This window comes from Oncorhynchus tshawytscha, linkage group LG15, assembly GCF_018296145.1.
Source record: "Oncorhynchus tshawytscha isolate Ot180627B linkage group LG15, Otsh_v2.0, whole genome shotgun sequence".
NCBI classification, from domain to species: Eukaryota; Metazoa; Chordata; class Actinopteri; order Salmoniformes; family Salmonidae; genus Oncorhynchus; species Oncorhynchus tshawytscha.
In genome coordinates, this window is record NC_056443.1 from 3,623,599 (window position 1) to 3,647,812 (window position 24,214).

The window sequence follows — 24,214 nt, forward strand, 5'->3', positions numbered from 1 at the left end:
GTAGAGAGGAGGATAAACAGGTAGAGAGAAACAGAGGTGGAGAAACAGAGGTGGAGAAACAGGTAGAGAGAGGTGGAGAAACAGGTAGAGAGAAAGAGAGGTGGAGAAACAGAGAGGTGGAGAAACAGGTAGAGAGGTGGATAAACAGGTAGAGAGAAACAGAGGTGGAGAAACAGAGGTGGAGAAACAGGTAGAGAGAAAGAGAGGTGGAGAAACAGGTAGAGAGGTGGAGAAACAGGTAGAGAGGTGGAGAAACAGAGGTGGAGAAACAGAGAGGTGGAGAAACAGATAGGTGGAGAAACAGGTAGAGAGAAAGAGAGAGGGAGAAACAGAGAGGTGGAGAAACAGGTAGAGAGAAAGAGAGGTGGAGAAACAGGTAGAGAGGTGCATAAACAGGTAGAGAGAAACAGAGGTGGAGAAACAGAGGTGGAGAAACAGAGAGGTGGAGAAACAGGTAGAGAGAAAGAGAGAGGGAGAAACAGAGTGGTGGAGAAACAGGTAGAGAGGTGGATAAACAGGTAGAGAGAAACAGAGGTGGAGAAACAGAGGTGGAGAAACAGAGAGGTGGAGAAACAGAGAGGTGGAGAGAAAGAGAGGTGGAGAAACAGGGAGAGAGGTGGAAAAACAGGTAGAGAGGTGGAGAAACAGGTAGAGAGAAAGAGAGGTGGAGAAACAGTGGTGGAGAAAAAGAGATGTGGAGAAACAGGTAGAGAGAAAGAGAGGTGGAGAAACTGGTAGAGAGGTGGAGAAACAGAGAGGTGGAGAAACAGAGAGGTGGAGAAACAGGTAGAGAGAAAGAGAGAGGGAGAAACTGGTAGAGAGGTGGAGAAACAGAGAGGTGGAGAAACAGAGAGGTGGAGAAACAGGTAGAGAGAAAGAGAGAGGGAGAAACAAAGAGGTGGAGAAACAGGTAGAGAGAAAGAGAGAGGGAGAAACATGTAGAGAGAAAGAGAGAGGTGGAGAAACAGGTAGAGAGAAAGAGAGAGGGAGAAACAGGTAGAGAGAAACAGAGAGGTGGAGAAACAGGTAGAGAGAAAGAGAGAGGGAGAAACAGGTAGAGAGAAACAGAGAGGTGGAGAAACAGGTAGAGAGAAAGAGAGAGGGAGAAACAGGTAGAGAGAAACAGAGAGGTGGAGAAACAGGTAGAGAGAAAGAGAGAGGGAGAAACAGAGAGGTGGAGAAACAGGTAGAGAGAAAGAGAGGTGGAGAAACAGAGGTGGAGAAAAAGAGATGTGGAGAAACAGGTAGAGAGAAAGAGAGGTGGAGAAACTGGTAGAGAGGTGGAGAAACAGAGAGGTGGAGAAACAGGTAGAGAGAAAGAGAGAGGGAGAAACAAAGAGGTGGAGAAACAGGTAGAGAGAAAGAGAGAGGGAGAAACAGGTAGAGAGAAACAGAGAGGTGGAGAAACAGGTAGAGAGAAAGAGAGAGGGAGAAACAGGTAGAGAGACAGAGTGGTGGAGAAACAGAGGTGGAGAAACAGAGAGGTGGAGAAACAGAGAGGTGGAGAAACAGATAGGTGGAGAAACAGGTAGAGAGAAAGAGAGGGAGGGAGAAACAGAGAGGTGGAGAAACAGGTAGAGAGAAAGAGAGGTGGAGAAACAGGTAGAGAGGTGCATAAACAGGTAGAGAGAAACAGAGGTGGAGAAACAGAGGTGGAGAAACAGAGGTGGAGAAACAGAGAGGTGGAGAAACAGGTAGAGAGAAAGAGAGAGGGAGAAACAGAGTGGTGGAGAAACAGGTAGAGAGGTGGATAAACAGGTAGAGAGAAACAGAGGTGGAGAAACAGAGGTGGAGAAACAGAGAGGTGGAGAAACAGAGAGGTGGAGAGAAAGAGAGGTGGAGAAACAGGGAGAGAGGTGGAGAAACAGGTAGAGAGGTGGAGAAACAGGTAGAGAGAAAGAGAGGTGGAGAAACAGAGAGGTGGAGAAACAGGTAGAGAGAAACAGAGGTGGAGAAACAGAGGTGGAGAAAAAGAGATGTGGAGAAACAGGTAGAGAGAAAGAGAGAGGGAGAAACAAAGAGGTGGAGAAACAGGTAGAGAGAAAGAGAGAGGGAGAAACTGGTAGAGAGGTGGAGAAACAGAGAGGTGGAGAAACAGAGAGGTGGAGAAACAGGTAGAGAGAAAGAGAGAGGGAGAAACAAAGAGGTGGAGAAACAGGTAGAGAGAAAGAGAGAGGGGGTGGAGAAACATGTAGAGAGAAAGAGAGAGGTGGAGAAACAGGTAGAGAGAAAGAGAGAGGGAGAAACATGTAGAGAGAAAGAGAGAGGTGGAGAAACAGGTAGAGAAAAAGAGATGTGGAGAAACAGGTAGAGAGAAAGAGAGGTGGAGAAACTGGTAGAGAGGTGGAGAAACAGAGAGGTGGAGAAACAGGTAGAGAGAAAGAGAGAGGGAGAAACAAAGAGGTGGAGAAACAGGTAGAGAGAAAGAGAGGTGGAGAAACAGGTAGAGAGAAAGAGGTGGAGAAACAGGTAGAGACAAAGCGAGAGGGATAAACAGAGGTGGAGAAACAGGTAGAGAGAGAGAGGTGGAGAAACAGGTAGAGAGAGAGAGGTGGAGAAACAGGTAGAGAGAAAGAGAGATGGAGAGACAGGTAGAGGGGTGGAGAAACAGGTAGAGGGGTGGAGAAACAGGTAGAGAGGTGGAGAAACAGGTAGAGAGGTGGAGAAACAGGTAGAGAGAAAGAGAGGTGGCGAAACAGGTAGAGAAAGAGGGGTGGAGAAACAGGTAGAGAGAAAGAGAGAGGGAGAAACAGGTAGAGAGAAAGAGAGAAGGAGAAACAGAGAGGTGGAGAAATAGGTAGAGAGAAAGAGAAGTGGAGAAACAGGTAGAGTCTACTTGGGTATGACGCTACAAGCTTGGCACACGTGTATTTGGGGAGTTTCTCCCATTCTTCTCTGCAGATCCTCTCAAGCTCTGTCAGGTTGGATGGGGAGCGTCACTGCCCAGCTGTTTTCAGGTTTCTCCAGAGATGTTCAAGTCCCGGCTCTGGCTGGGCCACTCAAGGACATTCAGAGACTTGTCCTGAAGCCACTCTTGTGTTGTCTTGGCTGTGTGCTTAGGGTCCTTTTCCTGTTGGAAGGTAAACCTTCACCTCAGTCTGAGGTCCTGAGAAGTCTGGAGCAGATTTTCATCAAGGATATCTCTGTACTTTGCGCCGTTCATCTTTCCCTCGACTCTGAGTAGTCTCCCAGTCCCTGCCACTGAAAAACATCCCCACAGCATGATGCTGCCATCACCATGTTTCACCGTATGGATGGTGCCAGGTTTCCTCCAGACGTGACTCTTGGCATTCAGGCCAAAGAGTTTCATCAGATCAGAGAATCTTGTTTCTTATGGTGTGAGTCCTTTAGGTTCCTTTTGGCAAACTCCAAGCAGCTTGTCATGTGCCTTTTATTGAGGAGTGGCTTCTGTCAGGCCATTCTACCATAAAGGCCTGATTGGTGGAGTGCTGCAGAGATGGTTGTCCTTCTGGAAGGTTCTCCCATCTCCACAGAAGATGTGTACCTGTTTCTTTGACAGAGATGAGCTCTGTCAGAGTGACCATTGGGTTCTTGGTCACTTCCCTGACCAAGGCACTCCCCCGATTGCTCAGTTTGGTCTAGGAAGAGTCTTGGTGGTTCCAAACTTCTTCCATTTAAGAATGACGCAGCCACTGTGTTCTTGGTGAGCTTCAATGCTGCAGAAATGTTTTGGTACCCTTCCCTAGATCAGTGCCTCAACACAATCCTGTTTTTGGAGCTCTACGGACAATTCCTTCAACCGCATGGCTTGGTTTTTGCTCTGACATGCACTGTCAACTGTGGGACCTTAGACAGGTGTGTGCCTTTCCAAATCATGTCCAATCAATTTAATTGACTATAGATGGACTCCAATGAAATTGTAGAAACATCTCAAGGATGATCAATGAAAACAGGATGCACCTGAGCTCAATTTCGAGTCTCATAGCAACGTGTTTGAATAATTATGTAATAAGGTATTTCCGTTTTTTATTTTTAATGCATTTGCAAAAAAAATGCTAAACCTGTTCGAGAAGAAAAAAAACAGGCTGTAAAGTAACAAAATGTGGAAAAGGGGTCAAGGGGTCTGAATATTTTCTGAATGCACTGTATATAATTATATATATTTGTTATGCCCGTTTTGCATGTTATTTTGGCATTAATATGTGTCACATATCAGTTTGCAAACAATGTAAAAAATATATATATATAATTGAGTTATAAAGCCACATACTAACATTGTTTTCTTTCTTGAGTAAGGTAGCTCCAAAATGCAGGTGTTTCAGCCTAGCTCAGTGCTTTCTGTGGTGGTGGGGCAGCCAGAGTTGGTAATGTTCTCTAGTTATGCCGTGATTGGCTCATTGTTTTGTCACTCATGGGGACACTGCGTCACCGCAAAATCTACGGGGAGAGCTCTAAAATTCAAGCCCCCTGGGTGCTGCCATAGAGTTACATTAGAAGTGCCCATCCACGAAGGCTCAAGGTCATTGGTCACAGATAAAATGACATCTAACCTTGTTATATCTACCGTAGCTTTGATTGGACTGATCATGTCAACATCATATTTTCAAAATCTTAGCTAGGAAGCTAGCAGTCTTCATTATGAATCAAGTCGACAATCTACGGGCAAATCCTTTTCAATCCTTATGAAGAGAAATTATAGATAAAACGTATCGGTGTTCATCGGCAATTAGCAATAAAACATTACAGAACAAGTTAGAAATTTGCAAATTCATCAATGAGTGGTTTGGAAGGATTCCGTGGCTAACTGCAAGCATTGCAAAGCAAGTGGAGTGGGTGAGTGTTCCAAGTTTGGGTTTAAGGTTCTCTTTTCCAAGCTTAGAAGGATAAACATTCAACATTGGCCATGCTGTCAATCCAGACTTCTGACGCATTCAAAACAACTGGAAACTGTGAACTAGGAAATCTCAGACTTCAGTGAGTTCAAGACAACTGGGAACTATGACAAAAATTAGCTCAGACTGGGAAAATAAGTTTTGAATGATCATCCAACTCAGAATTCGGGAGCTCGGGCCTCTTTCAAGAGCTTCGACCTGAAGATCGCTGACGTCATGATTCGACCTTGATTATTTCCGAGTTCTCAGTTGTCTTGAAAGCATCATAAATCCAGACAAAGTTTGTTGACAAAATATTCTGCTGCATAAATTATTTCATGTGCCAGGGAGATATGTATGTTGTGTAGTAAGCTGTTAGTAGCCCATGTGCCTCACCCTAATCATTTTATTCCTTTCACTCATAATTTAGCCTACTGTCCTGACTTGGTGTTGCACATGTAGTCTTTAGCTTGTTTTAGAGAAATGTCATCATCGGAAATTGTAAGACCTTTCATTGTCTGCTTATCTACCCCCTTATTCCACGGTTCTGACTTGGTGTACAGGGAGAATACTGTAAGAATGGCCCATGTTCTGAATTCTGGCGCTGTACATTTCAAAGTGCTGAACAAATAGTTATATTGACTACGTCCATGCTAGCTCGCTCATTAATGTCTTAATCGAAATTACGAATTGCCTCATATTGTCACGCTGGTATAAAGGATTTTGGAGACAGGCGCAGGAATACACAATAGGGTTTTTAATACACCCAAAACAAACAGGTATACAAAAACACTGGGCTGTACCCAAACAAAAGAGCGAGGGTAAACCTTGTTGAACGACACGGGATGATACCCGTATACACAATATACACTGCTCAAAAAAATAAAGGGAACACTTAAACAACACAATGTAACTCCAAGTCAATCACACTTCTGTGAATTCAAACTGTCCACACAAATTTCACATGCTGTTGTGCAAATGGAATAGACAACAGGTGGAAATTATAGGCAATTAGCAAGACACCCCCAATAAAGGAGTGGTTCTGCAGGTGGTGACCACAGACCACTTCTCAGTTCCAATGCTTCCTGGCTGATGTTTTGGTCACTTTTGAATGCTGGCGGTGCTTTCACTCTAGTGGTAGCATGAGACGGAGTCTACAACCCACACACGTGGCTCAGGTAGTGCAGCTCATCCAGGATGGCACATCAATGCGAGCTGTGGCAAGAAGGTTTGCTGTGTCTGTCAGCGTAGTGTCCAGAGCATGGAGGAGCTATCCAGGAGACAGGCCAGTACATCAGGAGACGTGGAGGAGGCCGTAGGAGGGCAACAACCCAGCAGCAGGACCGCTACCTCCGCCTTTGTGCAAGGAGGAGCAGGAGGAGCACTGCCAGAGCCCTGCAAAATGACCTCCAGCAGGCCACAAATGTGCATGTGTCTGCTCAAACGGTCAGAAACAGACTCCATGAGGGTGGTATGAGGGCCCGACGTCCACAGGTGGGGGTTGAGCTTACAGCCCAACACCGTGCAGGACGTTTGGCATTTGCCAGAGAACACCAAGATTGGCAAATTCGCCACTGGCGCCCTGTGCTCTTCACATATGAAAGCAGGTTCACACTGAGCACATGTGACAGAGTCTGGAGATGCCGTGGAGAACGTTCTGCCGCCTGCAACATCCTCCAGCATGACCGGTTTGGCGGTGGGTCAGTCATGGTTTGGGGTGGCATTTCTTTGGGGGGCCGCACAGCCCTCCATGTGCTCGCCAGAGGTAGCCTGACTGCCACTAGGTACCACGATGAGATCCCCAGACCCCTTGTGAGACCATATGCTGGTGCGGTTGGCCCTGGGTTCCTCCTAATGCAAGACAATGCTAGACCTCATCCGCCACCTCATCAGGAGCTTGCCAAGGCGTTGTAGCTAGGTCATACAGGCACGTGGAGGCCACACACACTACTGAGCCTCATTTTGACTTGTTTTAAGGACATTACATCAAAGTTGGATCAGCCTGTAGTGTGGTTTTCCACTTTAATTTTGAGTGTGACTCCAAATCCAGACCTCCATGGGTTGATCAATTTCATTTCCATTGATAATTTTTGTGTGATTTTGTTGTCAGCACATTCAACTATGTAAAGAAAAAAGTATTTAATAAGAATATTTCATTCATTCAGATCTAGGATGTGTTATTTTAGTGTTCCCTCGTTTTTTTTGAGCAGTGTATATAGCCCGTAGCATAACAGCTGCACCAACGCATAGGTACTCACACCACCAACGGACATGGGAACAATAACCGACAAAGACAGAGGGAACAGAGGGCACATATATAACATACTAATCAGGGGAAATGGGAACCAGGTGTGTAATCAGACAAGACAGTCCGGGGTTGATGCTAATGAATCCCGTTCAGTGAAGCCTAGAATGCCGGTGACTTGGACCTCCGGAACTGGTGAACAGAATGAGAATCGGTACCAGAGGGATCCGGACACATGTATGCTCGTCGTCCCCTTATGCAATAGTTTGTACATCTCAATTGTCAGTAGAAACCACATTTGTTTAAGCCATATCAGGCAGTAAATGCAGGCTGAATCAGGCTGAATGAACTATTTTGCTGCCAGACAAGGCTCCGCTGATAGCCAGGTGTAGCAGTGGTAAGGTGTCAGGACTCTGCTGTTGTGACAGCTTTATGTTGGCCCTAACAGTTTGTGGGCACAGTTTGTCACCGTTATAGTCCAATTAATGTATTGTTTAGTGTTGTGTTGTGTAGTGGCTTTGCTGGCATGCATCAAAACACATTTTGGGGGGTTTTCCCAACCAAGATTTACATGTTAAATTCGCCACTGGTATCAACCCACATAAAGTGTTGATGTCATGTTGTTGACAGTGTGCTCTTTAGACAGCTAAATGAGTGTGCCTGGTGGAACTGCTGTGGTTTCAGACGACCGCAGCCCTCTAATTACAGGCTAATTATATAAACAGCTGTCTGCTAACACCCCTCTCTTTATAACACAAAGAAACACACACACACACACACACAAAGAGCAGTCATTACTGCACAGTGTGTGTGTGTGTTCTTGCTGCCCTGGGGTGTGTGGGGCGATATCCAGTGCATCATACACATTGACAGCAGACTGAATGGTGTTGTTGAGAACAGAAGCTGTTCAGGCTGCGTGAGGAGCAGGGTGCTTGGCCCATGCCACTGACATCTTTATGGTAGTCTTCTCCCGTCTCACTGACAAGCCATGCAAATTATCTATGCACCAATGTGTAGATCCACCTTTCTTCTGCTGTGTGTTTATGAATGCATGTTTGTGCGCACGTGTGTGAATGAGAGAGAGAGAGATTGTATTTTGTATGATTGAGCTTTAGTATGCACACTGTAGAGGGCCTTGTTCATTTCCCAGTGATTTTAAGAGAAGTACTGTCTCATCAAGGCTCTTTATTGAAGCCTGTATCTGTTATTCACCATGACTTTTTATGTGTTCAGCATTACATAATAGATGCCAGGATGAAATGGTGCCTGCAGTGATCTCTGCAGGATTCAGTCAGAGCTACTTTTGAGGACTGTTGAGTGGTTTCACCTGAGCTGAACACAACAGGGTGGTATATAGTCAGCGCCAGGATAGGCTACGCTAGCCGTGGTTAAAAGGCACCTCTCAGGCTGGTAACACTAGGCTAGTCTAAATGATGTAGCATACGAGGCACCTCTCTGAGCTCACAACTCCCAGAGGGGAACAGCTGTCTCCCTCCTCACTTTTAGACTCCACAGCCTGTTCCCTCTCCAGGGCCTTCCATGACACCTGCTTACCACAGGCTCAGACTCCATACTTTACTCTGCTGTGGAAGGAGAACAGTCATTTCCCACATATATTGGTTTCTCGAGGCGTTTGGTCCACTGAAGGCGACTGGTGACCTTTTCTATCTGTGTCTAAAACACTACTGCCTCTAGATAGCCTACAGAGAAATTAATAACCTGAGTGGTTTCTGTCAAGGTCAAACTTAAGAGACATTTTGTGATGTATGTAGATATGCCTACAGGTTCCCTTGCACATATTGTAATGTTCATGCATGTTCTGTATTTCTCTGATACTGTGGACAGTGTGTGCCTGCCTTTGCTTCAGCATGTTTATGTGCATGTATTTGTCTAAGTCCAGGATCTCTCTCTGCTACAGAACTCCTGCTGCTGCTGTTACCTCAGTACTACTGCTGCTGCTGCTGCTACCTCAGTACTACTGCTGCTGCTGTTACCTCAGTACTACTACTGCTGCTGTTACCTCAGTACTACTGCTGCTGCTGTTACCTCAGTACTACTGCTGCTGCTGTTACCTCAGTACTACTGCTGCTGCTGTTACCTGCAGTACTACTGCTGCTGCTGTTACCTCAGTACTGCTGCTGCTGTTACCTCAGTACTACTGCTGCTGTTACCTCAGTACTACTGCTGCTGCTTACCTCAGTACTACTGCTGCTGCTGTTACCTCAGTACTACTGCTGCTTATCCTCAGTACTACTGCTGCTGCTGTTACCTCAGTACTACTGCTGCTGCTGTTACCTCAGTACTACTGCTGCTGTTACCTCAGTACTACTGCTGCTGTTACCTCAGTACTACTGCTGCTGTTACCTCAGTACTACTGCTGCTGTTACCTCAGTACTACTGTTGTTACCTCAGTATTACTGCTGCTGTTACCTCAGTACTACTGCTGCTGCTGTTACCTCAGTACTACTGCTGCTGTTACCTCCTCAGTACTACTGTTACTGCTGTTACCTCAGTACTGCTGTTACCTCAGTACTACTGCTGCTGCTGTTACCTCAGTACTACTGCTGCTGCTGTTGCCTGTTACCTCAGTACTACTGCTGCTGCTGTTACCTCAGTACTACTGTTGTTGTTACCTCAGTACTACTGCTGTTGTTACCTCAGTACTACTGCTGTTGTTACCTCAGTATTACTGCTGCTGTTACCTCAGTACTACAGCTGCTGTGTTACCTCAGTATTACTGCTGCTGTGTTACCTCAGTATTACTGCTGTTGTTACCTCAGTATTACTGCTGTTGTGTTACCTCAGTACTACTACTGCTGTTGTTACCTCAGTATTACTGCTGCTGTGTTACCTCAGTACTACTGCTGCTGTTGTTGTTACCTCAGTACTACTGCTGCTGTGTTACCTCAGTACTACTGTAGCACTGACTGTCACTCTCTGTCCATATCTCCTGTCCTCCCTTTCTCCTGCTCCTCTCTTCCGCCCATCCCCCCTTCCTCCTCACTTGTCAGGCGTGTCATGATAGCGCAGAGTGATTGGGATGAGAAATGGCCTCATCCCACTGGAGAGAGATACTCCACACTGATCTCATCACTAGAGGACTGAACGCTGTAGTGACCTCCTCATACACCGCATTGATTCACACACACACACTCTCTCACACACAGACACACACACACGCATGCACGCACGCACACACACATACACAAACACTCACACACACTTACATGGCACGCTCATGACACACACGGCTGTGTCATCCTTCACCAGCCCTGGGCCATAGAGAGGACACTCACCTGCTATTGCAGTGCACCTAACTGAAGACCTACTTTACCATCCTCCTCCTGGAAGTGGGTTATTTGAAGGTCACACACTCAACAGACCAACATGTAGAGGTGAAGTTTATAGGATGCAGACTCTTCAGTCCTTAAGAGTCCTTACACAGTCCTCCAGTCCCCAAGGGTCAGCCCTGGTATCTTGTCCCCATTCAAGTTTCCATCAGGAATCACACTGAAAGAAGATCATATCTGTGTGCTGCTCATAGTAAGGAATGCTGTTTTAATGTTAGGTGAATGTTCAGTGACATTGGAAGTGAATCCACCTGCCCTCCAAGTCTATCTACTGAAGTACATGGCAGATTATTATCCTTAGCTGGTGTGTGTGTGAGTGCGCGTTTGTGTGTGTGAGAGTGAGAAGGAGAGAGAGTGAAAAAGTGGTGGATAGAGCAAGGGAGAGTTAGAAAGAGGGAGATTGGACAAATGAGTTCAGAGAAAGTGCTGACACCAGTGTTCTGCTTGCATTCTGTTTGTTTGTCCCATCATGCAACAGCGCAGTGTAAATACACAGTAATTACTGGCCACAGCTCATATTGTTTTTATTCAATCAGATGACAGCTGTTGGCACCATCACATTTAGCCCATGTTGTGGGCCAGACAGCTTTTTTTTTTTTTCATGTGTCACGAGCAATGACGCAGGGTCACAGACGGGTCACGTGGTGCCAGTGAGGGGCATCTGCTCTGGGAGGCGGGCAGAAGGCTGACATTATTATTCACTGGGCTGTCAAAGTACAGAGCACCCAGGATGGCATGGAAGAATAAAAATATTCTGCCCTGCGCTACCAGCAGCCACAGACAGGGGGAGCCGGTGGACTTTAGAATCCCACAGACGAATTGAAAGAGGGATCTTATTGTGATAGGTCCACACCGCCGGAGCCTGCTTCCTTTGTTGCCTCCCAACTGTCGCACCCCCCCTTCCCTCTCTCCTCCTCTCTCTCACTCACACACACTCTCTCTTTCTCTCTCTCGTTCTTTCTCCTGCCTCATCTCCCCTTCCTCTCCCATCCGTGGATGAAATGAACAGCACCAGGAGAGGTGGTGTGGATCAGACAGACAGACACAGTGAGTGGGACTGGAGGACAGGGGTTTCTTCACTGCTGTACTGACTGTGAGCCTGGAAGAGGCTGCTGCTGGCTGGGCTCTTTGTGGAGATATACGTACCTGTGGAGAACGGACACTGACACAGCTGGCTGCCAATAACACTCAACTGTGAGAGGCGCCGTGCAAGAGGTGCATTTTACTGTGTGTCGTCGGTGAATTTAGGTATGTGTGTGGGGGGGAAGAGGTATCGTGTGCGTGTGTGTGCGTGTGTGTGTGCGTGTGTGTGTTTTTGCATTGAATGATGCATGTATCAGTCTGTTTTTTACTGTGTGGATTAACATGGCATAGTCTCTTTTCTCATGCTGATGTCAATTGGCTGGTTGGGTTGTTTTGTTTCCTTGGCAGAACAGGATTTTATTTCTGACCCCATTCAGGGGGTTTTGATTACAAATTCATGTTTACAATGTTGTTGCGGTGCGAGAGAGAGGGAGAAAGGAGAACGCGGTAGAAAAAAACATTCCTCCGATGTGGTCGGCAGATCAACTTGTTCTTCAAAAGTAGATTATTCATGAATTCCTCGGACTTCTCGACGCTCGTTATAAAACGCTCTCTGGCTGACAGATTGAGATTGCGTTGTGTCTGTCTGTGCGCATGCTCTCCAACAGACGGAACGCTTGAATGTCGTTGCCTTGGGGTCTGAAAGATGAGATAGAGGACCTAAGCATTGCCAGGCATTGGGCCAAATCACTGTCTTTTAGTGTCTGCTGAAGGTTAGGGGCACATTTCTCTCTGGTTCCCTCCTAGCATTATCAATGGAAATGACGAGTCCATTCAATCATCCTGTTTCAGTGGGAATCCCATTGGTCCGAGGATGTGTGCCCTCTTGGTTTGCTTGAGATGGAGGATATTTCAAGAGGCGATTGTAGGCACAGGAGGCTGTTGAGGGTAGGATGGCTCATAATAACATCTGGAACGGAGCGAGTGGAATGGCATCAAACACATGGAAATACTCCACTCCAGCCATTATCACAAGCCTGTCCTCCCAAATTAAGCTGCCACCAATCTCCTGTGGTTGCAGGCTATGTGTGTGGAGTGGGTGTATGTCAACACTGTATATGGTGTACGTGGGATTGTGTGATGGTACAATAGTGGAATATATGGGGTCAGACAGCCATGCAGAGCGAGACAGACAGACAGACAGGGAGACAGACAGGGAGACAGACACAGTGAATGGTAGTAGTATAAATGTGGAGTATCGGTGAGACTTGTGCCCATTCCAGCCCGCTCGCTCTCTCCCTGGAGCTTTGTCGTTGCCTCCCTCTCTCCTTCCCCTTCGACCCCTCCCTTGTTCCCTCCCTCCATCCTGCTGAGGAGGCAAATTTAGAGTGGGCGAGCTTTAGCCCATTCATAATTGCGATGGGGGGAGAAGTGGAGAAGGAGGGAGGGGGAGAGAAAGACGCCCCCAGAGACCTCATTACGTATTTATGTCTAGATGTGTAGACATTTGTCTCAACACATGTTTGCCTCATTCACCAATTAACACCCTCACTCCCAATCCAACGGCTGTGTTGACAGATGTTGAACCGATAGAACCGTGCTTCTGTATCTGCATTGCCTGCTCTCTGGGGGTTTAGGCTGGGTTTCTGTATAAGCACTTTGTGACAACTGCTGATGTAAAAAGGGCTTTCTAAATAAATGTGATTGATTGATTGATAGAGCTCACACTGGTCCATGCTTTGGTGTTTGTTTTTGCATAATATGCTAATATTGTCTATTGTGACATCCTGGGTTTGACTGTTGAGTTTTTCCAGACCACAGGAAAAACGTACGGCTGGTCACGTGATCAGGACAAACTCCTGGCCCTGACCTTGACACCTGCTCTTAGGCCTTACCGAGTTGTTATTGGTCTTTTCCTCCAGGGGGCGTCATAGACAAGGACCTGCGTCACTACCTCAACCTGCGCTTCCAGAAGGCCTCAGTGGACCACGAGCTCCAGCAGATCATTAGAGACAACCTCTACCTCCGCACCATACCCTGTAAGTAACCCCCCCCTGACCCAGTCCCCAATCTCTTACCTGGTGTCCCTCCCGCCCTCTCACAGGGAGATATTCTTCATTCACCCCAGCCTACCTGTCCAATAACACACGGAATCGTCTATGTTTCCTGGCCATGCCACCTGGTAAAACCAGCTGTGAGATATCCACAGATCTGGTTCAAATCTCACTTTACAAACTTGGGAATTCGTCCAATAGACACACAACCAGTAGATTCCTTCCAATCCTTAAAATACATTGGCATTTGAATCTTCTGTCTTCATTCCCAGCCTCCGCTTCTTCTCCAGCAGCTACTGACTCTCTGTTGGTCTGGCTGGGTTCAGTAATGGATGGTCTAGCTTCATGATTTGGCTGGAGGGATGAACCTGGCCTTCTGCAGCCGTCTGTCTCAGCGGAGGGTGGTCTCAGATTGAACCTTGGCTGCGCCATTCTGTAATCAGCACCTGAATCTCAGCAGGCAGGCGGGCACCATGGTTAAGGCCTATTTATTGTAAAACCATGCCAGTTTTAGTCAACTGAGCTGGGAGACTATCTAGCTAGCCCTCCAGCACTGCATTTCAAGAGTGTTTGTCTACTAATGGATTGTGGGTATGTGTGTAGCAGTGCTCCTACATAGCATTTAGACTGAAACGTCAAAAGAGATTCAATACTTAGTCATGTTTATGTTTCATTGGCAACAATGCATATACAGTTGAAGTCGGAAGTTTACACACACTTAGGTTGGAATCATTAAAACTCGTTTTTCAACCACTCTATACATTTCTTGTTTACAAACTATAGTTTTGGCAAGTCAGTTGTGTCATTCACAAAGTAGATGTCCTAAGTAATCTTTCCAACAATTATTTACAGACAGATTATTTCACTTATAATTCACTGTAACACAATTCCAGTTGGTCAGAAGTTTACATAGTTGACTGTGCCTTTTCACAGCTTGGAAAATTCCAGAAAATTATGTCATGGCTTTAGAGGCTTCTGATAGGCTAATTGACAGGCTAATTGACATCATTTGAGTCAATTGGAGGTGTACTTGTGGATGTATTTCAAGGCCTACCTTCAAAGTCAGTGTCTCTTTGCTTGACATCATGGGCAAATCAAAATAAATCAGCCAAGACCTCAGGACAAAATTGTAGACCTCCACAAGTCTGGTTCATCCTTGGGAGCAATTTCCAAATGCCTGAAGGTACCACATTCATCTGTACAAACAATAGTACGCAAGTATAAACACCATTGGACCACGCAGCCGTCATACCGCTCAGGAAGGAGACGCGTTCTGTCTACTAGAGATGAATGTACTTTGGTGCGAAAAGTGCAAATCAATCCCAGAACAACAGCAAAGGACCTTGTGAAGATACTGGAGGAAACAGGTACAAAAGTATCTACATCCACGGTAAAGCGAGTCCTATATCGACATAACCTGAAAGGCCGCTCAGCAAGGAAGAAGCCACTGCTCCAAAACCTCCATAAAAAAAGCCAGACTACAGTTTGCGACTGCACCTGGGGACAAAGATCGTACTTTTTGGAGAAATGTCCTATGATGAAACAAAAATAGAATTGTTTGGCCGTAATGACCATCGTTATGTTGGAGGAAAAAGGGGGAGGCTTGTAAGCTGAAGAACACCATCCCAACCGTGAAGGATGGGGGTTGCAGCATCATGTTGTGGTGGTGCTTTGCTACAGGAGGGACTGGTGCACTTCACAAAATAGATCATGAGGTAGGACAATTATGTGGATCTATTGAAGCAACATCGCAAGATATCAGTCAGGAAGTTAAAGCTTGTTCGCAAATGGGTCTTCCAAATGGACAATGACCCCAAAGCCCTGACCTCAATCCTATAGACATTGTGTGGGCAGAACTGAAAAAGTGTGTGTGAGCAAGGAGGCCTACAAACCTGACTCAGTTACACCAGCTCTGTCAGGAGGAATGGGCCAAAATTCACCCAACTTATTGTGGGAAGCTTGTTGAAGTTTGACCCAAGTTAAACAATTTAAAGGCAATACTACCAAATACTAATTGAGTGTATGTAAACTTCTGACCCACTGGGAATGTGATGAAAGAAATAAAAGCTTAAATAAATCTCTGCTATTATTCTGACATTTCACATTCTTAAAATAAACTGGTGATTCTAACTGACCTAAAACAGGGTATTTTTACTAGGATTAAATGTGAGGAATTGTGAAAAACTGAGTGTAGAAGTATTTGGCTAAGATGTATTTGGCTAAGGTGTATGTAAACTTCCGACTTCAACTGTAGATGAGTATTCTGTAGACGCTGCATAAGGTTTCTCATCAAGGTTCTTGTCTCTCGATGTTATGGAGGAGATTATGTTTAATCCATAACATCAAATTTGATTTGTCACATACACATGTTTAGCAGATGTTATTGCGGGTGTATCGAAATGCTTGTGTTTCTAGTTCCAACAGTGCAGTTATAGCTAACAAGTAATGTCTAACAATTGCACAACAATACACACACATTTAAAGTAAAATAGCTGACGAGCATGTCAGCCCACCATAGACTAAAATACAGTCGAATAGAATAAAGTATATACATACTGAATGAGATGAGTAGTGCAAAATATGTAAACATTATTAAAGTGACTAGTGTTCCAATTATTAAAGTGGCCAGTGATTTCAAGTATATGTATATAGGGCAGCAGTCTCTAATGAGCTAGTGATGGCTATTTAACAGTCTGATGGCATTGGAATAGAAGCTGTTTTTCAGTCTCTCTGTGCCAGCTTTGATGCACCTGTACTGACCTCGTCTTCTGGATGATAACGGGTTGAACAGGCAGTGGCTTGGGTGGTTCTTGTCCTTGATGATCTTTTTGGCCTTCCTGTGACATCGGGTGGTGTAGGTGTCCTGGAGGGCAGGCAGTGTGCCCCTGGTAATGCGTATGGCCTCTGGAGAGCCCTGCGGTTGCGGGCGCTGCAGTTACCGTAGCAGGCGGTGATACAGCCCGACAGGATGCTCTCAATTGTGCATCTGTAAAAGTTTGAGTGTTTTAAGTGCCAAGCCAAATTTCTTCAGCCTCCTGAGGTTGAAGTGGCGCTGTTGGGTGGACCATTTCAGTTTGTCAGTGATGTGTGTTCACACTGGTCTTCATGATATTTGTCTGTACAACATTTGCTCTCAAAAATGCCATCTTAGGTGATAGTAACTGGAAGTGTGTGTGTGCGTGCGTGCATCCTCATGCATTTTTGTGTGTGTGGATCTGCTTGTGTGTGTGGGTCTGCTTATGTGTGTGGGTCTGCTTGTGTGTGTGGGTCTGCGTGTGTGTGGGGGTCTGCGTGTGTGTGGGGGTCTGCGTGTGTGTGGGGGTCTGCATGTGTGTGGGTCTGCTTGTGCGTGTGTGTGCATCTGTGCGTGTGTGCGTTCATAATGTATTACCCTAGCCATGCCGTTCCAGCCCATCTGTCTGTATCTATAATGGAGAGACATTCTTCAAGGCACGTCAGGGAGATTTCATTAGGCCCATTTTGCCTCTCCTCTGTGGACAGGGAAATGAGAGGTACAAGAAGGCCTATTTGTTAGAGGCGGGCACCAGTATTATTCTCCCATAACTCCATGAGGTGGGTTTGTAGAAGGAGGGAGAGAGGGAGGAAGGGGGAATGAAAGAGAGCGCTGGCAGTGGATGATCAGAGGAAGTGTGACTCATTATTCCCGCAGCACAGGAGCTGCATGGCCTTGGACTTCCATTGACTGAAGCGTGTGGTGCTAGGAGAGAGAGAGAGAGATGGACAGAGGAGGGACAGGCCCAGTGGAAGTGGGTGGGGGAGTGTGGGAAAGGAGAGAGAGAGATGGAAGGATGAGGGACAGGCCCAGTGGAAGTGGGTGGGGGAGTGTGGGAAAGGAGAGAGAGAGATGGACAGATGAGAGACAGAGGAGGGACAGGCCCAGTGGAAGTGGGCAGGGGAGTGTGGGAAAGGAGAGAGAGAGATGGACAGATGAGAGACAGAGGAGGGACAGGCCCAGTGGAAGTGGGCAGGGGAGTGTGGGAAAGGAGAGAGAGAGATGGACAGATGAGAGACAGAGGAGGGACAGGCCCAGTGGAAGTGGGCAGGGGAGTGTGGGAAAGGAGAGAGAGATGGACAGATGAGAGACAGAGGAGGGACAGGCCCAGTGGAAGTGGGTGGGGGAGTGTGGGAAAGGAGAGAGAGAGAGAGAGATGGACAGATGAGACAGGCCCAGTGGAAGTGGGTGGGGGAGTGTGGGAAAGGAGAGAGAGAGAGAGAGAGATGGACAGATGAGAGACAGGCCCAGTGGAAGTGGGTGGGGGAGTGTGGGAAAGGAGAGAAAAGAGTGATGACACACCTCATGGGATGAGAGTGACAGACCCAAAAGACCTGTTACTAACAACCTCGTAAAACTAGACAAAATCCTGCAACCATGGAGGTAAATACCTGTTTATTTATGGAAAAATTGCCCTGATGAACTCCTTAGTCATATCTCCGTTTACTCACTTACTTATGGCGCTGCCGACTCCTGATGATTCTTTTTCAAATCATATGAGCAAAAAATATTTCACTCTACGCTAAACCAGACCAGATAAAACGAGCCTATCTATATAATGAATATGAATTGGGTGGGTTGAGATGATTAAATATAAAAGCACTAAACCTCTCTCTAAAAGCTTCACTCATTCAAACGTTTTATTTGAACCCAAAATGGTTCAAGTAGATTAATAAGAAAAGCTTTGTTTAAAAATGGCCTTTTTGCCTTTGTGCAGTTTGCCATGTCTCATTTTCAATTAATTGAAAATGATACTTTTTTCAAAGTATCATTTTCAATTAATTGAAAATGATACTTTTTTCAAAGTATCTGTCTTTATCAAACAAGCATTGCAGAGCTGGCTACAATTTACATTTCATCCCCCTGAAACGATAGAACAAATATTACAACATTTGTTCTATGGGGGTCCCAATCAGAGGCAGCTGTCTATCGTTGTCTCTGATTGGGGATCATATACAAGTTGTCATTTTCCTTTTGGGTTTTGTGGGATCTTGTTTTCTGTTTAGTGTCTGTGACTGACAGAACTGTTTGTTTTCGCGGTGTTATTTTGTTTAAGTGTTTTTTTAAATAAAAAGGTATCATGAACACTTACCACGCTGCGCTTTGGTCCACTCTTCCTACCACCAACGAGAGCTGGAACAGAGGAGGGTGGCAGCGGTAGGAAGTAGGGAACTGGTCTGTCTGCCCAATATAAAGGATCAAAACTGGTGGAGGAGGGACAGGCCCAGTGGAAGTCTGGCACTATTGTGTGTGTGTTCTTGTATGTACAGTTTTTCATTTGAGGACCAGGATGTTGACAACTGTGCCATACAGATTGCAAAATAGTTGGGAAGAGATGTTTGATGTACCGGTTCCATGGTACAGGGTGTATGAGTTGATACATGTATATAAAACAACGCAAGATTCAAGACTTTGTGCTTTTCAGCTAAAATGATATGGAATTCTTGCCACCAAAATATTTTTGAATATTTGGGGCATAAAATCAAAGCTCTGCAGATTTGGTTGTGAGGATACAGAATCAATAGAGCATTTATTTTGGTATTGTCCTCAGGTAGCCTCAGGTTAAGGAATGGCTGAAAATGCATAGCATTGATCTAAAATTGACCCCAGAAATAGTACTGTTAGGAGATCTGGAGAGACCGGGTCAGTCAATTACTAATATACTAATACTCTTAGTAAAAGTATTTATGTTCTACACGCAATCTGTAGATTCTATTCAATTAGATAGATGGGATGGGCTGAGAGAAGCTGAGGGTGGCCAGCAGAGATAGATGGGATGGGCTGAGGGTGGCCAGCAGAGATAGATGGGATGGGCTGAGGGTGGCCAGCAGAGATAGATGGGATGGGCTGACCAGGGATGACCAGCAGAGATAGATGGGATGGGCTGAGGGTGACCAGCAGAGATAGATGGGATGGGCTGAGGGTGACCAGCAGAGATAGATGGGATGGGCTGAGGGTGACCAGCAGAGATAGATGGGATGGGCTGATGACCAGGCTGAGGGTGACCAGCAGAGATAGATGGGATGGGCTGAGGGTGACCAGCAGAGATAGATGGGATGGGCTGAGGGTGACCAGCAGAGATAGATGGGATGGGCTGAGGGTGACCAGCAGAGATAGATGGGATGGGCTGAGGGTGACCAGCAGAGATGGGATGGGCTGATGACCAGGAGATAGATGGGATGGGCTGAGGGTGACCAGCAGAGATAGATGGGATGGGCTGAGGGTGACCAGCAGAGATGACCAGCAGAGATAGATGGGATGGGCTGAGGGTGACCAGCAGAGATAGATGGGATGGGCTGAGGGACCAGCAGAGATGACCCAGCAGAGATAGATGGGATGGGCTGAGGGTGACCAGCAGAGATAGATGGGATGATAGATGGGATGTATGAGGGTGACCAGCAGAGATAGATGGGAGATGACCAGCAGAGATAGATGGGATGGGCTGAGGGTGACCAGCAGAGATAGATGGGATGGGCTGCGCTGAGGGTGACCAGCAGAGATAGATGGGATGGGCTGAGGGTGACCAGCAGAGATAGATGGGATGGGCTGAGGGTGACCAGCAGAGATAGATGGATGGGCTGAGGGTGACCAGCAGAGATAGATGGGATGGGATGGGCTGAGCTGAGGATAGATGGTATGACCAGCAGGGGTGCGCTGAGACCAGCAGATGATGGATGGGCTGAGGGAAGCTGAGGGTGACCAGCAGAGATAGATGGGATGGGCTGAGGGAAGCTGAGGGTGGGTATGTGGAATTGGAGACAAGTGGGAGTGGAGTTGCTGTGTGTGAGAGAGAATGATGGTCAAAAGATAAAGGGAAAAAAAGTACAAATAAAACATAATAAAAGTACATTTGAATGATACTAAGTGGCAGTGTTTTTACATCTAATGCCGGTTTGCCTGAGGCTGATGCCGTGCAGGTGTTTGTACACATGCATATACACACACTCATTCAAATAAACACATACAAGAACACACACATACATGTAATAGTGCCAGACATGCACACAAACATATACAGTTGGCATTGCTGTTATGATTCCAGTTGTCCTTGATGTCCTTTGTTTTAAATGTATTATTATGTTTTATTTTTGCTTTGTTGTTTGCTGTTTTCTTCTGTCTTCCTTTTTTCTCTTTAGTTCATGGTACCTTGGTTGTTGGTGCATTGGAGGGTTCTTGGGGGGGTGGGGAATGGAATTAATCAGGGGAGTTTTCTTCCTGGGGGGGACTGTGGAGGAGGGGTCTGGAATGGTTGAGGGACAGCTATTGTGGATCTTGGAGGGTTCGGGTTTCACCAGATTGTGATCATGAAAAAGGAAACGACTTATGACATATTTTCTATCACTATCATGAACACGCTCCCTCACACACAAGGATGGCTCTGTTGCAGAAAGACTGATACATGTTTGATAGTGGTAGTAGACACACTCACACACAAGGATGGCTCTGTTGCAGAAAGACTGATACATGTTTGATAGTGGTAGTAGACACCCTCACACAAGGATGACTCTGTTGCAGAAAGACTGATACATGTTTGATAGTGGTAGTAGACACCCTCACACAAGGATGACTCTGTTGCAGAAAGACTGATACATGTTTGATAGTGGTAGTAGACACCCTCACACACAAGGATGGCTCTGTTGCAGAAAGACTGATACATGTTTGATAGTGGTAGTAGACACCCTCACACACAAGGATGGCTCTGTTGCAGAAAGACTGATACATGTTTGATAGTAGTAGTAGACACCCTCACACATAAGGATGGCTCTGTTGCAGAAAGACTGATACATGTTTGATAGTAGTAGTAGATACCCTCACACATAAGGATGGCTCTGTTGCAGAAAGACTGATACATGTTTGATAGTAGTAGTAGACACACTCACACATAAGGATGGCTCTGTTGCAGAAAGACTGATACATGTTTGATAGTGGTAGTAGACACCCTCACACATAAGGATGGCTCTGTTGCAGAAAGACTGATACATGTTTGATAGTAGTAGTAGATACCCTCACACATAAGGATGGCTCTGTTGCAGAAAGACTGATACATGTTTGATAGTGGTAGTAGACACCCTCACACATAAGGATGGCTCTGTTGCAGAAAGACTGATACATGTTTGATAGTGGTAGTAGACACCCTCACACATAAGGATGACTCTGTTGCAGAAAGACTGGTACATGTTTGATAGTAGTAGTAGACACACTCACACATAAGGACGGCTCTGTTGCAGAAAGACTGATACATGTTTGATAGTGGTAGTAGACACCCTCACACATAAGGATGACTGTTGCAGAAAGACTGATACATGTTTGATAGTAGTAGTAGACACACTCACACATAAGGACGGCTCTGTTGCAGAAAGACTGATACATGTTTGATAGTGGTAGTAGACACCCTCACACATAAGTATGGCTCTGTTGCAGAAAGACTGATACATGTTTGATAGTGGTAGTAGACACTCTCACACATAAGGATGGCTCTGTTGCAGAAAGACTGATACATGTTTGATAGTGGTAGTAGACACTCTCACACATAAGGATGGCTCTGTTGCAGAAAGACTGATACATGTTTGATAGTGGTAGTAGACACCCTCACACACAAGGATGGCTCTGTTGCAGAAAGACTGATACATGTTTGATAGTGGTAGTAGACACCCTCACACACAAGGATGGCTCTGTTGAGGAAGACTGATACATGTTTGATAGTGGTAGTAGACACCCTCACACATAAGGATGGCTCTGTTGCAGAAAGACTGATACATGTTTGATAGTGGTAGTAGACACTCTCACACATAAGGATGGCTCTGTTGCAGAAAGACTGATACATGTTTGATAGTGGTAGTAGACACCCTCACACACAAGGATGGCTCTGTTGCAGAAAGACTGATACATGTTTGATAGTGGTAGTAGACACCCTCACACACAAGGATGGCTCTGTTGCAGAAAGACTGATACATGTTTGATAGTGGTAGTAGACACCCTCACACACAAGGATGGCTCTGTTGCAGAAAGACTGATACATGTTTGATAGTAGTAGTAGACACCCTCACACATAAGGATGGCTCTGTTGCAGAAAGACTGATACATGTTTGATAGTAGTAGTAGACACCCTCACACAAGGATGGCTCTGTTGCAGAAAGACTGATACATGTTTGATAGTAGTAGTAGATACCCTCACACATAAGGATGGCTCTGTTGCAGAAAGACTGATACATGTTTGATAGTAGTAGTAGACACACTCACACATAAGGATGGCTCTGTTGCAGAAAGACTGATACATGTTTGATAGTGGTAGTAGACACCCTCACACATAAGGATGGCTCTGTTGCAGAAAGACTGATACATGTTTGATAGTAGTAGTAGATACCCTCACACATAAGGATGGCTCTGTTGCAGAAAGACTGATACATGTTTGATAGTGGTAGTAGACACCCTCACACATAAGGATGGCTCTGTTGCAGAAAGACTGATACATGTTTGATAGTGGTAGTAGACACCCTCACACATAAGGATGACTCTGTTGCAGAAAGACTGGTACATGTTTGATAGTAGTAGTAGACACACTCACACATAAGGACGGCTCTGTTGCAGAAAGACTGATACATGTTTGATAGTGGTAGTAGACACCCTCACACATAAGGATGACTGTTGCAGAAAGACTGATACATGTTTGATAGTGGTAGTAGACACCCTCACACATAAGGATGGCTCTGTTGCAGAAAGACTGATACATGTTTGATAGTGGTAGTAGACACCCTCACACATAAGTATGGCTCTGTTGTGTAAAGACTGATACATGTTTGATAGTGGTAGTAGACACCCTCACACATAAGGATGGCTCTGTTGCAGAAAGACTGATACATGTTTGATAGTGGTAGTAGACACCCTCACACATAAGGATGGCTCTGTTGCAGAAAGACTGATACATGTTTGATAGTGGTAGTAGACACCCTCACACATAAGGATGGCTCTGTTGCAGAAAGACTGATACATGTTTGATAGTGGTAGTAGACACCCTCACATAAGGATGACTCTGTTGCAGAAAGACTGATACATGTTTGATAGTGGTAGTAGACACCCTCACATAAGGATGACTCTGTTGCAGAAAGACTGATACATGTTTGATAGTGGTAGTAGACACCCTCACATAAGGATGGCTCTGTTGCAGAAAGACTGATACATGTTTGATAGTGGTAGTAGACACCCTCACATAAGGATGACTCTGTTGCAGAAAGACTGATACATGTTTGATAGTGGTAGTAGACACCCTCACATAAGGATGACTCTGTTGCAGAAAGACTGATAGTGGTAGTAGACACCCTCACACATAAGTTTGATAGTGGATAGTAGACACCCTCACACATAAGGATGGATCTGTTGCAGAAAGACTGATACATGTTTGATAGTAGTAGTAGACACCCTCACACAAGGATGACTCTGTTGCAGAAAGACTGATACATGTTTGATAGTGGTAGTAGACACCCTCACACAAGGATGACTCTGTTGCAGAAAGACTGATACATGTTTGATAGTGGTAGTAGACACCCTCACACAAGGATGACTCTGTTGCAGAAAGACTGATACATGTTTGATAGTAGTAGTAGACACCCTCACACAAGGATGACTCTGTTGCAGAAAGACTGATACATGTTTGATAGTGGTAGTAGACACCCTCACACAAGGATGACTCTGTTGCAGAA

At 45.7% G+C, this 24,214-nt stretch overlaps 1 protein-coding gene across 7 annotated transcripts in view; it reads left to right on the forward strand.

Moving 5' to 3' along the window:
• LOC112236291 (membrane-associated guanylate kinase, WW and PDZ domain-containing protein 2-like) overlaps positions 1-24,214 on the forward strand; it is a 288,293-nt gene that overhangs the window by 63,595 nt on the left and 200,484 nt on the right. For 5 of the 7 annotated variants that reach the window (XM_042297937.1, XM_042297938.1, XM_042297931.1 and 2 more), the window contains exon 2: positions 13,373-13,489. In XM_042297937.1, coding sequence (XP_042153871.1) covers positions 13,373-13,489 — 117 coding nt within the window. Of the gene's footprint in view, positions 1-11,352; positions 11,676-13,372; positions 13,490-24,214 lie in introns of those variants that run through there. The other 2 variants (XM_042297935.1, XM_042297936.1) reach the window with 2 other exon arrangements.